At 45.4% G+C, this 13,501-nt stretch overlaps 1 protein-coding gene across 2 annotated transcripts in view; it reads left to right on the forward strand.

Moving 5' to 3' along the window:
- The window catches only part of LOC147623818 (kinesin-like protein KIN-4A), a 106,977-nt gene that overhangs the window by 65,409 nt on the left and 28,067 nt on the right, over positions 1-13,501 (forward strand). For both annotated transcript variants that reach the window (XM_086820446.1, XM_086820447.1), the window contains one exon: positions 5,759-5,992. In XM_086820446.1, coding sequence (XP_086676572.1) covers positions 5,759-5,992 — 234 coding nt within the window. The remainder of the gene's footprint in view (positions 1-5,758; positions 5,993-13,501) is intronic.

Raw genomic sequence — 13,501 nt, forward strand, 5'->3', positions numbered from 1 at the left:
AAAAGTCTGATTTTCACTCATTTGGACAGCCAGGAGAGCATTTATTGCTATTGTACTTGCTGGTACAGATTTGGTACAGCTTTGTACAAGTTTTGGCATGGCTGCACATTGATTTGAGTGAGGAAAAGGTTCATTTTCAGTTGATGTACTTGCCGGTACAGATTTGGTACATCATTGGTGAGCACTTAGTACTGCTGTACAGTACTTTGGAAGGGCAACAGAGCACATTTAAGGTGCTGTCCTAAATCTCCAGCAACCAGATTTGGTGATTTCATCACATACAGTGGGAGAAAAGTTGCATTCTTGCTTCCGCAGTGGGAGATAAAGCTTGGGAGAACAACTGTGAGCACTTTGTGTGCTTTGGTGCAGTGTTTGCACATCTTGCAGGGAGTCAGGCATTGACTGTGACAGGTTGCATATTGCAATGGCAACCACAGGTGAGAGCTCTTCATTGCTTCACATCAAGAAGCTTGAAGGCTCACATAACTATGATATTTGGCAAACCCAGTGCTATAATGTGTTGCTCCAGAAGAAGCAACACAAGCCTATCAAAGAAAGGGGTGTAATGCCCGCTTCTCTTACTGCTGAAGAGTGGGAAGATATGGATGAGCTGGCAAGATCTACTATCATGTTGTCTGTGTCAGACTCTTTACTTTTCAGCATTCGTGAAGAGAAGACAGCTTGGGGAATGTGGCAGAGATTGCAGGACTTGTATGCCCAGCAAAGTGCCTCAAGCAAAGTGTATTGGTTGAAGAAACTCATAGGTCTTTAGATGAAGGAAGGGGCGTCTATGACAGCCCATCTAAATGAGTTTAATGGTATTGTCAGCCAAGTTATAAATCAAAAGTTGGCAATGGACGATGAGTTCAAAGCCACTTTTTCTCTTATGCACTTTGCCAGAGAGTTGGGACACATTCAGGACAGCCACTAGCAATTCGAATGCTATGCTGTCATATGCAGATGTTGAGGGTGCTCTTCTTCAAGAAGAGATGAATAGGAAAAACAACTCTGTTGGAAAGTCCAATGCAATGAATGCACGTGGGAGATCCCAACAAAGGGGTAAAAGCCAAGAACGGGGAAGGAGCAAGTCCCGCTCCAAAAAGGACCATTATTGTGGCAAGAAGGGACACATCAAAAAGCAATGCTACAAATGGAAAAATGATCAAAAGGAAAAGGGAAAAGGCAAAGACAAAGACAAAGATGAAGCCAAAGATGTAAAGCAAAAGGGCAAAAGTGGAGTCAAGATTGAAGAAATCAATGTGTCACATGCAGGTGACAGTGAGGATGAGGTCCTATTTACGTCTTCACTTGATGCCCATTCACTTCTTACAGGAGATGGTCATGGTATGCACTCATGGATCATTGATTCAGGTGCCTCCTTTCATGTCACAGGTTGCAGAGACTTGTTTGTCAGGTATACTGCTGGCAATGAAGGAGTAGTTTATTTGGGTGATAACCATGCATGCAAGATTCTTGGCAGAGGTGATGTGAGGCTTGTGTTTTCAGATGGCTCACAGCTTATGCTCCATAATGTCAGGCATGTGCCTGAGATCAAGAAGAACCTGCTTTCTACTGGACAGCTTGATGATGCTGATTATGTTACCACATTTGGTCGTGGAAAGTGGAAGATTAGTAAGGGCTCACTGGTTGTTGCCAGAGGCTCTAAGGTGGACACTCTTTACTTCATGCATGCAGGTGTTTGTCACCATGCTAATGTAAATGCAACCGAGCTGCCGGAAATCTCTATGTGGCATAGCCGGTTGGGACACATGAGTGTCAAAGGAATGGAGCAATTGTCTCGTTTTGGTTACTTGCCTTATCTAAAGTTTTCAAGTTTTCAATTTTGTGAGCATTGTATATATGGCAGGCAACTCCAGTGCCCCCACAAGAAAGCTCTTGGACAGAAAGATGCTCAGTTAGAGCTTGTGCATACAGATGTATGTGAGATGCCTCAGCTTTCTTTGGGAGGGGCAAAATATTTTGTGTCTTTTATTGATGATGCCACACGCAAGGTGTGGGTTTATCCTCTTCGTTTGAAGAGTGATACATTCTCAGTGTTTCAGAAGTTTGTTGCTCTTGTTGAGAATCAAACTGGCAAAACACTGAAGGCTTTGCGTTCGGACAATGGTGGAGAGTATATGTCCAAACAGTTTCAGGACTTTTGTGATGCTAAAGGCATCAAGAGGGAGCTCTCTACTCCTTATGATCCTCCACAAAACGGGACAGCAGAGAGGATGAACAGGACCATTCAGGAGAAGGTCCGTTCTATGTTGTCACATGCTGCGTTACCTCATGGTTTTTGGGCTGAAGCTGTTATGACAGTCGTTCATCGTATAAACAGGTCACCTAACACGAGGCTTGGTGGGAAAGTGCCAGAAGAAGTATGGACAGGGAAGCCTCCGTCATACAAGCACTTGAGAGTGTTTGGTTGCGTTGCGTACGTGCACATACGCAGGGAAATGCGCACCAAACTTGATGCTAAGTCTCACAAATGCATATTCCTAGGATATGGTGACAGAGGTGAAATGGGGTATAGACTTTGGGATTCCGTGAATAGAAAGATTATACGCAACAATGATGTCATTTTTGATGAAACATGCATGTATAAGGAGCCTGCAAGGCAACAGGAGCCTGGCAGAGTCATCTTTGATGATGATGGACATCATGGACAACAACCAAGGGCTGAAAATCAGCCATTACAGTAGCAAAACCAGCCCTTAAATGGTGCTGAAAATGGTCCAAATGGACAGCCAGAGATGGCAGAAGATATCCCTATGGATATACCACAGTTAGAGGAGATACCGGGCATGATTTTTCAACCATATGGCATGGAACAGGAGCCACCAATGGGTGATATGCAGGCTGGACAGCAACCTGCAAATGATGGTTATTGGGTACGGAGGTCCACAAGACCCTCCAGAGCCCTTGACAGGTTTGTTCCAGGGGTTGACTACTTGATGCTTACTGACTGTGGGGAGCCCTCATGTTATAAGGAGGCTTTACAGAGGGCAGACAAGGCTCTTTGGGAGCGTGCCATGAAGTCAGAGATGGATTCTCTGCACAAAAATGGAACATGGAAGTTGGTGCATTTGCCTGCAAGCAAGAAGGTTTTGCCTTGCAAGTGGGTTTACAGGCTCAAAGTTGCACCTGATGCAAAGCCAAGATACAAAGCCAGGTTAGTGGCTAAGGGCTTCAAGCAGGAATATGGTGTGGACTTTGATGAGATCTTCTCTCCAGTGGTCAAAATGACCACACTTAGAGCTGTATTAGCTTTGGTTGCTCATGATGATCTGGATTTGATTCAGATGGATGTGAAGAGTGCTTTTCTTCACGGTGATCTCCATGAGGAGATATATATGCAATAGCCAGAGGGTTATGCAGTGAGTGGAAAGGAGAAGCTTGTATGCAAGCTGAAAAAGAGTCTTTATGGGCTCAAACAGGCACCAAGGGAATGGTATCATAAATTTGATACATTCATGAAATCACAGGATTTCAGGAGAAGTGACATAGATCACTGCTTATACACCAAGAAAGCTTTGGATGACAGTCTATTGATCCTCATCTTGTATGTTGATGATATGTTGATTGCCGGGAAATCTCGTAAAGAGATGGATGCCTTGAAAAAGAGGCTACATCAAACCTTTGATATGAAGGATTTGGGTGATGCAAATCACATTTTGGGCATGCAAAGACGAAGCATGTGACAAAGAGTTTGCCTCCGGAGCGGTTTGCTCATTGCAGACACTTGATGGGCATTGGATGAGGCCAGTTTCAGCCTTGATATGGCCTTGTATATTATCATGTACATGCTGATTTTTCTTTTCCTTCATTTAAGGGCACTTTGCCTTTAAGTGGGAGGTTGTTGGGGTAAAGGCACTATGCCCACCCTTATAGTGTGTACAAGCCCATAAGTTATAGTACATAGTACACTTAGTACTTTTAATGTACTAAGTGCACTATGTGTACTAGTGCAATATACATGTGTGATAGGGGAGTCACACACTCATCTTGGTGAGTTGACTTATCCCCACAACTCTCTCTCTCTCTCTCTCCCTTGTTTCTCTGTGTATGTCTCCCACATGAAAACCTAACCCTAATTAACTCTCCCATTCATATGTGACTGTTTGGAAGAGTGCCTCTACTACCATGGGTGCTACAACAAACTCTGACAAGATAAGATCATGTGGAACCGATGGTTTTTTGCGTATCATACGGGAGAGCATCATGACGTGAAGCCTCTCTATCTTCGGCCATTTGGCCGCTGTAAGATAGGGTGCCCAAAAGGGTGCTCCATACATCAATGCTGGAGTGACCAAGGTATCAAATAGCCACGGCTCCTGGAAATGGGCCTAGAAGCACTGTCTCTCCATGAGGGCGAGATAAGCATACCCTCGCATCAGTGTAGCCTCTGCAGGATGGCTCATCAAGAAGACCAGTCCGGTAAAAGTGACTCCCAAGTACACATGAGTGTGCAATCTCCACTTGGCTGCCCATGTAGGTGAAACCTAGTCGAGATGGGAAAATAGGGGATGTGTTGAAGACCATAACCTTGGTTTTCCCAAGGTTTACTGTGAGATCCCTCTGTACACAAAAGTCTTGTAATGTGTCAAGATGCCTCTGGAGAGCCTCTGGAAAATCTGCAATAAGCACAATGTCATCAGCATACTTGGGGATAGGGCACACCACAAGGTGGGGGAAGTAGGCCACCACCAAATGGTAGCACTATCCCCCACCAAGAAGTTTTGAGAATATAACATAGAAATCAAGTGTTGATTAGAGGCAAACCTTCTATTTGAGATTTCACTTCCAGATTGATGAGTCAAAATGTAATGTCTTAGAAAATGACAAAATGAAAATGAAGAATTGCATCACCCATAATAATGCTTGCATAAGCATTACATGTGGTGTTAAATGTTCAAATGTTATTACTGCTGAATTGGTTTGTCACCCCTCATAGTGAAACCAAACACCGTATAGAGGGTATGCCGGTTTTTTTCCACCATGAAATACTCATCTTCACACTCTGTCACAGGAGATCCCACTAAGGACTTGTATGTTATGATACATGGGGCCTTCGTCTTTCACGACAAGAGAAGGTTCTCAAGCATCTATCATTGCCATGCAAACGAGACAATGAAGATTTTTTTTCTGGGTCCTTGCTGGGTGGAGGAAGATATTCGTGCCTCTCAATAAAAGATGGTTGTTGAAAAGAATTCAAGTAGCAATATCTTGAGAAAGCAAGATTGATTTTGAAGTTTTTCATGAATCCCCATCTTAATTGTGCTAGAAAGTTTTATTATCTATACATGCCAAGGGCCATCCCTGATTCTTTGCATCTGTATGCAATTTGCATCCTTGTATGTGCCACATGTAGTACTGTTTTTGATCGAGATTACATAACCATCAGAAAGCTAGTGCTCCGGAGGTCCCTGAAAAGGGGAGAAAGATGGTTGTGAGAGATCCATGAGATAGGGGTGTACTAGGATTTTGCAGGGCATGTATTACCATGAGACATGGCACTGACCATTGGAGAGGGTGGGTTTGTTCCCTACGTCTGCCATCATTTGTTTTTCGTGTGCTACCTCAGCCTACAATTCAAGGAGGATGAGGTAAGGAGGTTTTTTGGTTTAGAACTGCCACTCTAAAATAACTCTTATGAACGCACAGACACAAACAAATTCACAAATGCACCCATGATAAATTATTGATCTGTTGCTCTCCTGGTTTTCTTTTTAAAAGCCATTCTTTGTTTTTTCAGAAAGGAGTTTCAATGCTCTTCCACTTCTGGAAAGGCAAGGAAACACAGGATTTTCTTCCTGGACAGCCTGCTAAATGCATCATCGAGTGCATTGGTAGACATGGCTGCCGAATTGTCCGATGCAGAAGAACGAGAGCGTTCATTTACAGAGAATACAAGATGGCACAACTTTCAAAGCCTAGGCGAGACAAAATGTTTGCTTCAGTTAACATTCAATGCTGCTGCTACTGCAAGGTTTGCCATATGACACTTTAAAAATGCGTCGTTGTGTGTATACGCTGTTTGGAGTATGGTTTGGTTTTCAGTACCTTTGAATGAAAGCATGATCAAGTCTTGTATTATGTTCCAGCCAAGCTAGTTTTTATGCACACATGGCCTGACAGAAATGTTTCCTGAAATATTTTTGATATTTTGAGTAAAATTCCAGAAAGATACTCTTTAATAGCCAGGTGGCCAGATGACATTCCGCAGGCTACTACCCTTGAACGATTAGCAAGTTATAGGACCCTCATGACATCAAATTGTTAAAATGTTTACTAAAATTGCTTCCTTGCTTCTACAAATTACTGCTTGGCACATCTGGAAGGCTAGATGCACTGAGGCCATAGAGGGCACTATTGTCTTGGACACATAGTTGTTACGAGGCACGCCTCTTAACAGTTCGAGGCATTCGATGCGTACGAGGTGTTTGATTGCTTGATCGAGGCATGCAGCTTTTTTTTTTTTGGCTGGTTTGAGTCTTTAGATGGGGGCTTTAAAGGCCCAAGGCAGCCCCTCTCACACACACACTCTCTCTCTCCCTCTCATACATTCTCTCCCTCCCTCCCTTAAGCCTTTTTGAAGACCCAAAGTTCAAAGTTCAAACTTCAAACACTAGGATGATGATGTTTTTTATACCCACTTTTGGAGCTATCTCATACACACTCTCTCTCTCCCTCCCTCAAGGCTCATACATACACACCCTAGTCTCTCTCTCTCATGGACTTCCCGGATCAAAGATGCCTGGGACTTTTTCTTCTAGAGCTCCGCAGACACAGGGAGTCCTTAGTGAGATCCAGATTAGCTGTACTTGCTCGAGGACCAGCATAGAGGGCTCTCACCGACTTCTTCCATACCAGCACTCCGAGGGCCAATCCACCATCATACCCTGACCACAGGCTAGTGTAGGAGCTCGGCCGAGAGAGTGCTCCAACATGAAAAGAAGAAAGTCACCTGTTGGCCCCAAAGCTTGGCGCCCCTTTCGGTATTTCTTTATTCAAATTCAATGGAAAAGTTTAAATGAGTATAACATGGCCATTCATGGCTTGTATGTCTGCATGTCCAATCTGCCAATCCTCTGGACCTCTTAGCATAGAGGTTACACATAGCTTTGTGTCCCAAAAACACTACACTGTTATCTCCTCTAATCTGCTAAGACAGTGCATCCATGAGGCTTTGAATATGCATCTAATTGGCCCATGCACATAGCCACAAACACAGCCATGAAAAAAGTCCACAAACTCTTCCAAATCAGTCCAAAAACTTGCCCTGTTTCCACTCTCCAAACTGCCAAACCCTTCCTCTCACAAAGGGCTAGAGAGAACAACTCCGGAACAGTCACGAGCCAGTGAAAAGAGAGACTCAGTGTGACACTTCCTGCAGTCCCACCTGCTCACAAAGAGAGAGTGAAACTTATAGTCCTTGTGTCACTTTTCACAAGAGAGAGGAGGTGTGATAAAAAACCCTGTTCTGTCCTGCCCTCTTGTCTTGCAGCCGCCTGCAGTCCAGCACCTGATTCAACGCGTGAGAGAGACAGAGAGAGAACACTTGTGGGTGAACCTGCTGTCCAGCCCTGCACTCCCTCCTACAGTCCACGCATGTGTCCAGTTCTGCCTGTATGTACAGCAGCGCAGCCAGCCAGCCAGCCTCTTGCCAAAAGCACAGGTGAAGGATAGATTCAGCTGGCGCCTGTATATTCTGTAGCGCAGCAGCAAGCCAGCCCTCCAAAAGCCAAGAAGAGAGAGATTAAATCGGCGCCCGTGTGTGCACTGTGTGTACTGTAGTACTGCAGCCGGCCAATCTTCTCTCTCCAAAAAGCAAGCCCGATAGTGATATTGCTGCACCTGTATATGTTCCAGTGCAGCCCGCCAGCTCTCCTTCCCAAAAAGCAAGAGTGTGTGTGTGTGTGTGTGAGAGAGAGAGAGAGAGAGAGAGAGAGAGAGAGAGAGAGAGTTGCATTAACGTCTTCAAAAGGCCAAAATGACCTATGAGACCAAAAGGTTACATCATATCCGTGAGGTACATAATTCTGGGTACAAAATAGTAATAAAGAAAGATAACAAAAATCTAGAACTTTAAAATCTGATCTAGGTACATGAGCAGAGAGCTCTCACGTCACCCTAATACATCCCTCATGGGCCGCTGTGACATGGTGCTCAAGGTGGTAAAACTGAGCTGGCGCGAGAAGGTCCTGCGATAATGGGAGATGATGGCCCGGATCTTCTTGTGGTGGCGTGGCCGTGGGCGAGGGCCATGGGGTCTGGGGCGTTGAGCTCTGCGTAACTCAGTGGCTCTGTCGAGTGTCACACCTCTCGGCCGAGCTCCTACACTAGCTGTGGTCTGGGTATGATGGGTGGAATCGGCCCTCGGAGTGCTGGTATGGAAGAAGTCAGTGAGAAAGGAAGCGTGCTAGCCCAACTCTCCAAAAAAAAGTATAGGCCCCCAAATTAGCCTAGGGGCCACGATGCTTAACAAAAAGTTTTTATAAAGGTTATAAACCTTTAAACTCTAGTTCCTTTTTGTCCCCTCCGCACTTGGGGTTGTCCACACATGGGGTTATAAAATTCCCTTTTGTCCCCAAGTATGAACCTTAAACATATATCTTGCTCACCGATCACCATGCTCACACTTACGCTGCACAAACTCACAGGGTCATGACACATCTCTGATTCGAAAAGTCCATGATCTTGGAAAGTGGTCCGAACTCAGCTCGAAAGAGGTAGCGGAACCAGCCCCGAGTCTCATAGTATACAGGGCATCGGCAGACGTAATGATCTTCTGTCTCGGGCTCTGTGTGACAAAGTTGGCATATCGTGTCCTTTGGTGCGGATAGGCTCGTTTCTTCCTCCGCACAAGGCGCCGAAAGATCATCCTCGCCTGTCTATGCGTGTGAGACCCAATGGCAATCTCACGCTATAGCTGTGCTCGTGTCTCATGACACTCATCATCATACCAACCGTTCTGTGGGGCAGTGCTGCGGGGGTGGGTGGAAGGGATCATAGTGCAGGGAAACGCATATGAGGCGGATGCATGTAGGACACTTGCCAATCCTCTCGTGATCTCGTCCAAAGGGCTATGCGGGTCTAAAGCGAACAAGCCATCAGATACTGCATCCTGATAAACCCCAACTGTCTCACGTGTAAACTGATATCTCGGGTACCTAGGTAGATGAGTGGCTGGCCCATCACTCGGGGATCTACCTATACTAGTGTGAATTTTAGGTATGCATGATCGGCTGCTATGCCAATGGGCGTACTGGAAATCGTGAAACCCCGCACATTAGGTATCAATGAAGGAGATCCCATCAAATAGTCCACTATGCTCGTTGCCCCTCTAGAGTTCCATCCTTGCCATCTCGATAAGCCATTGTATATGAGGAACCCATGTGCACTCCCGAGTGTGAGAAAATGCCTACCATAATCTGTAATCTCCCCCTCATCGTGTGCTGATCTCTGCAACCCTACATCCTCTGCCGTGATCTCCCGGTACATAGCCTCTTGAGTATCATACAACTCTGTCTGCTTTGTCCGTGTACATGCATTAAAGTCTCCCAATAGTAATATGTCTCCCATGCTTTCAAACCTCATGATATCATCATATAGTGGTATATAGGGCGACTCTCCTGATGGTGCAAACCTGGAGTGGGCTGGGGGGAAAGTAGCATACTGCCACATATAGCTCGCGGAGCCCCTCTCTGCATATTCGGACCCACATGTACCTCGCATCTGCATCTCTATGTACCACATGTATTTTGTCACAAAGCTCCTCCCTGTAAAGTATTGGCACTCCTCCAGATCCTCTAGTACCTCCCATTGTGTGTGGCTGAGAAGGGCGGAAAACTGATTCCCATCTATAACCGCGGACGTCAGGAAGCCTCTTGTTTGTGCACTGATGGGTCTTTGTATGCATAGCAATATCACTGTGTTTGAAAGTATCCTGCATGTGTTCTAAGGGCTCCGTTGCAATTCCACACCGTGAATCGCAAGGTCTCATAGGCCGCGCACCGTCAAGCGGGCCTCCTCTCCGTAATGATGACTCGGCCATCTCTGTATACCACCCATTTCCCCTCTTTCCTTGCCTCAAGCACACGTGGCATGTGTTCCTTCCGGTGTGCTATCTGTGCCGGTGTAAGGTCCTCAAATAAATCTTTTCCCCCTTAAGGGCCATCCTTTTGGAGAGGAAGGCCTCCTTCTTCTCCAAGTCACCAAACCTGGTGATCAATATCTTTGCCCTGGTTTCATCTCTGCCTACTCGCCATGCTCCGGTAATGGGTACATCAGTGGCTCCAATTTTTGTTGCAGGAGCTTTTGCATCCTCTTGGGGATTTCCCTTTTCTTCCCACCCAACTACACGTACATGTAAGGCACGTGCCCGTCTCTTGGCTTCCTCTTCCAATGTAGCATTCATCACCTCTACTTTATTGACTGGTGTATCCTTCTGTTTTTTTACTACTTCAATCCATGGGTTGACTTCCTCAATTTGTTTCTTTGTGGCACTGGCAATTTCAGCCCATGAATGCATTTCCTTCTCACCTGCAGCCACTTTTGCCTTACATGATTCCAAAGTGTTTTGCATTTCTGTGATGTCTTTTTCGCGGTCAGCCATACATGTCTTCAAAGTGCCTTCGTACGATGCAACTGTTGTGCCAATCTCTCGGAGCATGTCATCCTTCCATTTCTGCATCTCTTTTTTCATTTCCGTGTGCATCAAGGCTTGGGCTAATTCCATCTCAACCCGTACTTGGGCTTGCATTTCTCCCTTCAATTGGACATATATCTTTTCCTTCAGCGTTTCGTATATCATTTTCCTTTGGGCATGCATCTGCTTGGACATATATCTCTTCCTTGAGAGAGAGAGAGAGAGAGATGAAATGAAATGAGACCAAAAGTGAGAGTACATCTGAAGTTGGTGTCTCATCAAAGAGAACAACCAAGTGAAACTAAGAGAGAGAGAGAGAGAGAGAGAGAGAAGAAGAGAGAGAAGAAGAAGAGGAGGGGTCTCTGAGTTCGCCTTCTCGCCTGCTGGGCCGGTTGTGAGGCAGCGCTCTCTGTACATTCGCAAGCGGATTCCCCACCTCACCAAGGTTTGTAGGTGCTGAATTAGGGTTTTGAGGTGCTGAATTAGGGTTTGAGAGAACGGGTTTCTGGATCTATTTTTTATTTCAAAAGTGTTATTTTCATTAAATTTGCTTTTATGCATAGAAAGATGCATACATAAATAGATGCATAAAAGGATTTTTATAAAAGTGTTATTCCCACTGAAGTTGATTTTTATGCATAAATAGATGCGTAAAGAATTTTTATATCGAAATTAGAATTCTCTTTAATTCTATGTTTAAATTTTATGAAATAGATGTGAATATGTTGGAATTAGGGTTGCAAGAAAGCACACAAAGCTTGGAGAAGAAGAAGCAAGAATGCACACAACACACAGTGTATTAGATTGTGTCAATGTACAAAGATAAGCTAGCCCTAGAATGATGGACGTATATACAAGCCGGGGGAAAAAACCTCCTAAGGAGGGAAAAAGTGCCCCGACGGTCCTTTTGTACATGGATTTGGATGACCTGACTGCTGCTGTTGGTGGCATGGTTGCCAATAGCCTTAACATGGATCTTATTGAGGAGATGATCGAGAAGGATGTGGGTTATGCTTCAGATGCCTCGGAGCAACAAAAACGTCAAAGGCTTGATGTTGATGCAAGCTACACTCCGGTGAATGTTGGAGAGAATGCAGAGGAAAGTTCTCAGGTACCTTCTCCAGAGTTTGCACGTTTACTGCAGATCACTGGTGAGCTTCTGCAAGAATATGTGAAGGCAAATAGCGTGCAAATGGCTGCAGTAGATAATGGTGGTGTGGCTGATGTATGCATGGAGACTCCTTTGTTGCTACAACAGCTAGTAGATTTTCATGATCGTGCTGCTATCTTCTTCTTTACTGGGCGTATTCCGTTGTTGCCTCGTCTTAGAGCATGGTTGGGCCGCTTGGTGTCGCTTGAGGCACTTGAGGAGATTTATGATGGTCCAAGAGGCTTTTATGAAATACTTTTTCGCACTTCGGAAGCCCGTAGGGCAGTCTTGGAGCAGGTGCCACTCTTTTTGGATGGACAGTTGGTTCATGTGGTTCCGTGGAAGCCTATGGCAGAGTACCAAGATATGTTGCGCCAGGCTTGCCCAGTTTGGGTTGAAGTGAAACAATTCCCACCAATGTTTTGGCGTGTTTTACCAGGTCTCATGCGAGGTATCGGTGATGTCTTGGTGGTGCCTCGAATGACATCTAGAAACCGAAATCGTCTATGCATGTTGTGGGATACTGGGAGACCTAGGCCGACACATTTGCGTGTCAATATGGCTGGGCTGCAACCTTTAATGTATGAATTGAGGTGGGATACATTTGCTGGCCATTGTTTCAAATGTGGTGAGATGGGCCACTTTGTCTCCGAATGTCCTAAGAAAGAACAAGTTGTTGCTACCAAGGATATCATTGATGGGCAGTTGCCCGTGGAAGATGAGCGTGATGCTCCTTTACATGATGCCTAGCACATGGATGTACATGTGGATGTTCAGAATGAGATTGAGCAGCCATGGGTGGAAGTACGTGGTAAAAAAACACGATTTGTTGCCCCGCGGGGGGATTTCTCAGATGCTGTTTGGCGGGGGCCTTTGCGTACTCATCAGGAGCCCTTACATACATATGCTCGTCGCCCTTTGGGTTCAGGTGCCCAGCCAACAGACCAGGATTGAGAGGCCGGGAGGCCAACTTTCTCAGGGTACAGGGGCTCTTGGGGTGGATAGAGTAGAACGCTATCCTATTAGAAGTCGCCTAACAAAAGAAGCACAACAACAATTGCCTCTTGTGTTTGGTTCGAAGGGTGAGGTCATCTCGCCATGGGATGGTCATTATCCTTCGGCACGTGCTCGGGAACTCCAAGGGCAGTCTGAGATCACAAATACCATGTCTAAAAATGCAATGCTTCAAAAGGTTCGTGATTTGGCAGATTGTCCTGGGCCTAGTACACGGCCTTGTTGATTCCTTTTCTGGGAAGGCTTATGAAAATTGTACAATGGAATGTAAAGGGTATTTCTTCGCACCAAAAGCAGTTCAGGCTTTGGCGTACAACTTTTTGTCATGGTTGGGATGTTTTGTGTGCAGTTGAACATAAGCCGCATAAGTTGGCTGGCAAAGCCTATGTATATAAGGGGTTTCATGTTTTCTTCAGCGGACATCCTGCTTCGCAATCAGGTGTTATGTTTGCTGTTCGTTCGCAGTTTCATTCTTCTCTTGTGATTCAAGATGTTCATGGAAGATTTCTAGTGATACAGATTGTTTGGGATGATACGTCTTTATGGTTGTTAGGGGTGTATGCTCCAAATAATGCTCGTGCATGCCGGTTGTGGAATGACTTGTGTGCTCTTTCAATCTCTCATCCTGGCTTTGTGATGGGAGACTTTAATATGTGTGTCCCCAGGGAGCAAGCCACGTCGCC

Source organism: Cibotium barometz, chromosome 26 (assembly GCF_041138505.1).
Source record: "Cibotium barometz isolate CiBa-2024 chromosome 26, ASM4113850v1, whole genome shotgun sequence".
Classification (NCBI taxonomy): domain Eukaryota; kingdom Viridiplantae; phylum Streptophyta; class Polypodiopsida; order Cyatheales; family Cibotiaceae; genus Cibotium; species Cibotium barometz.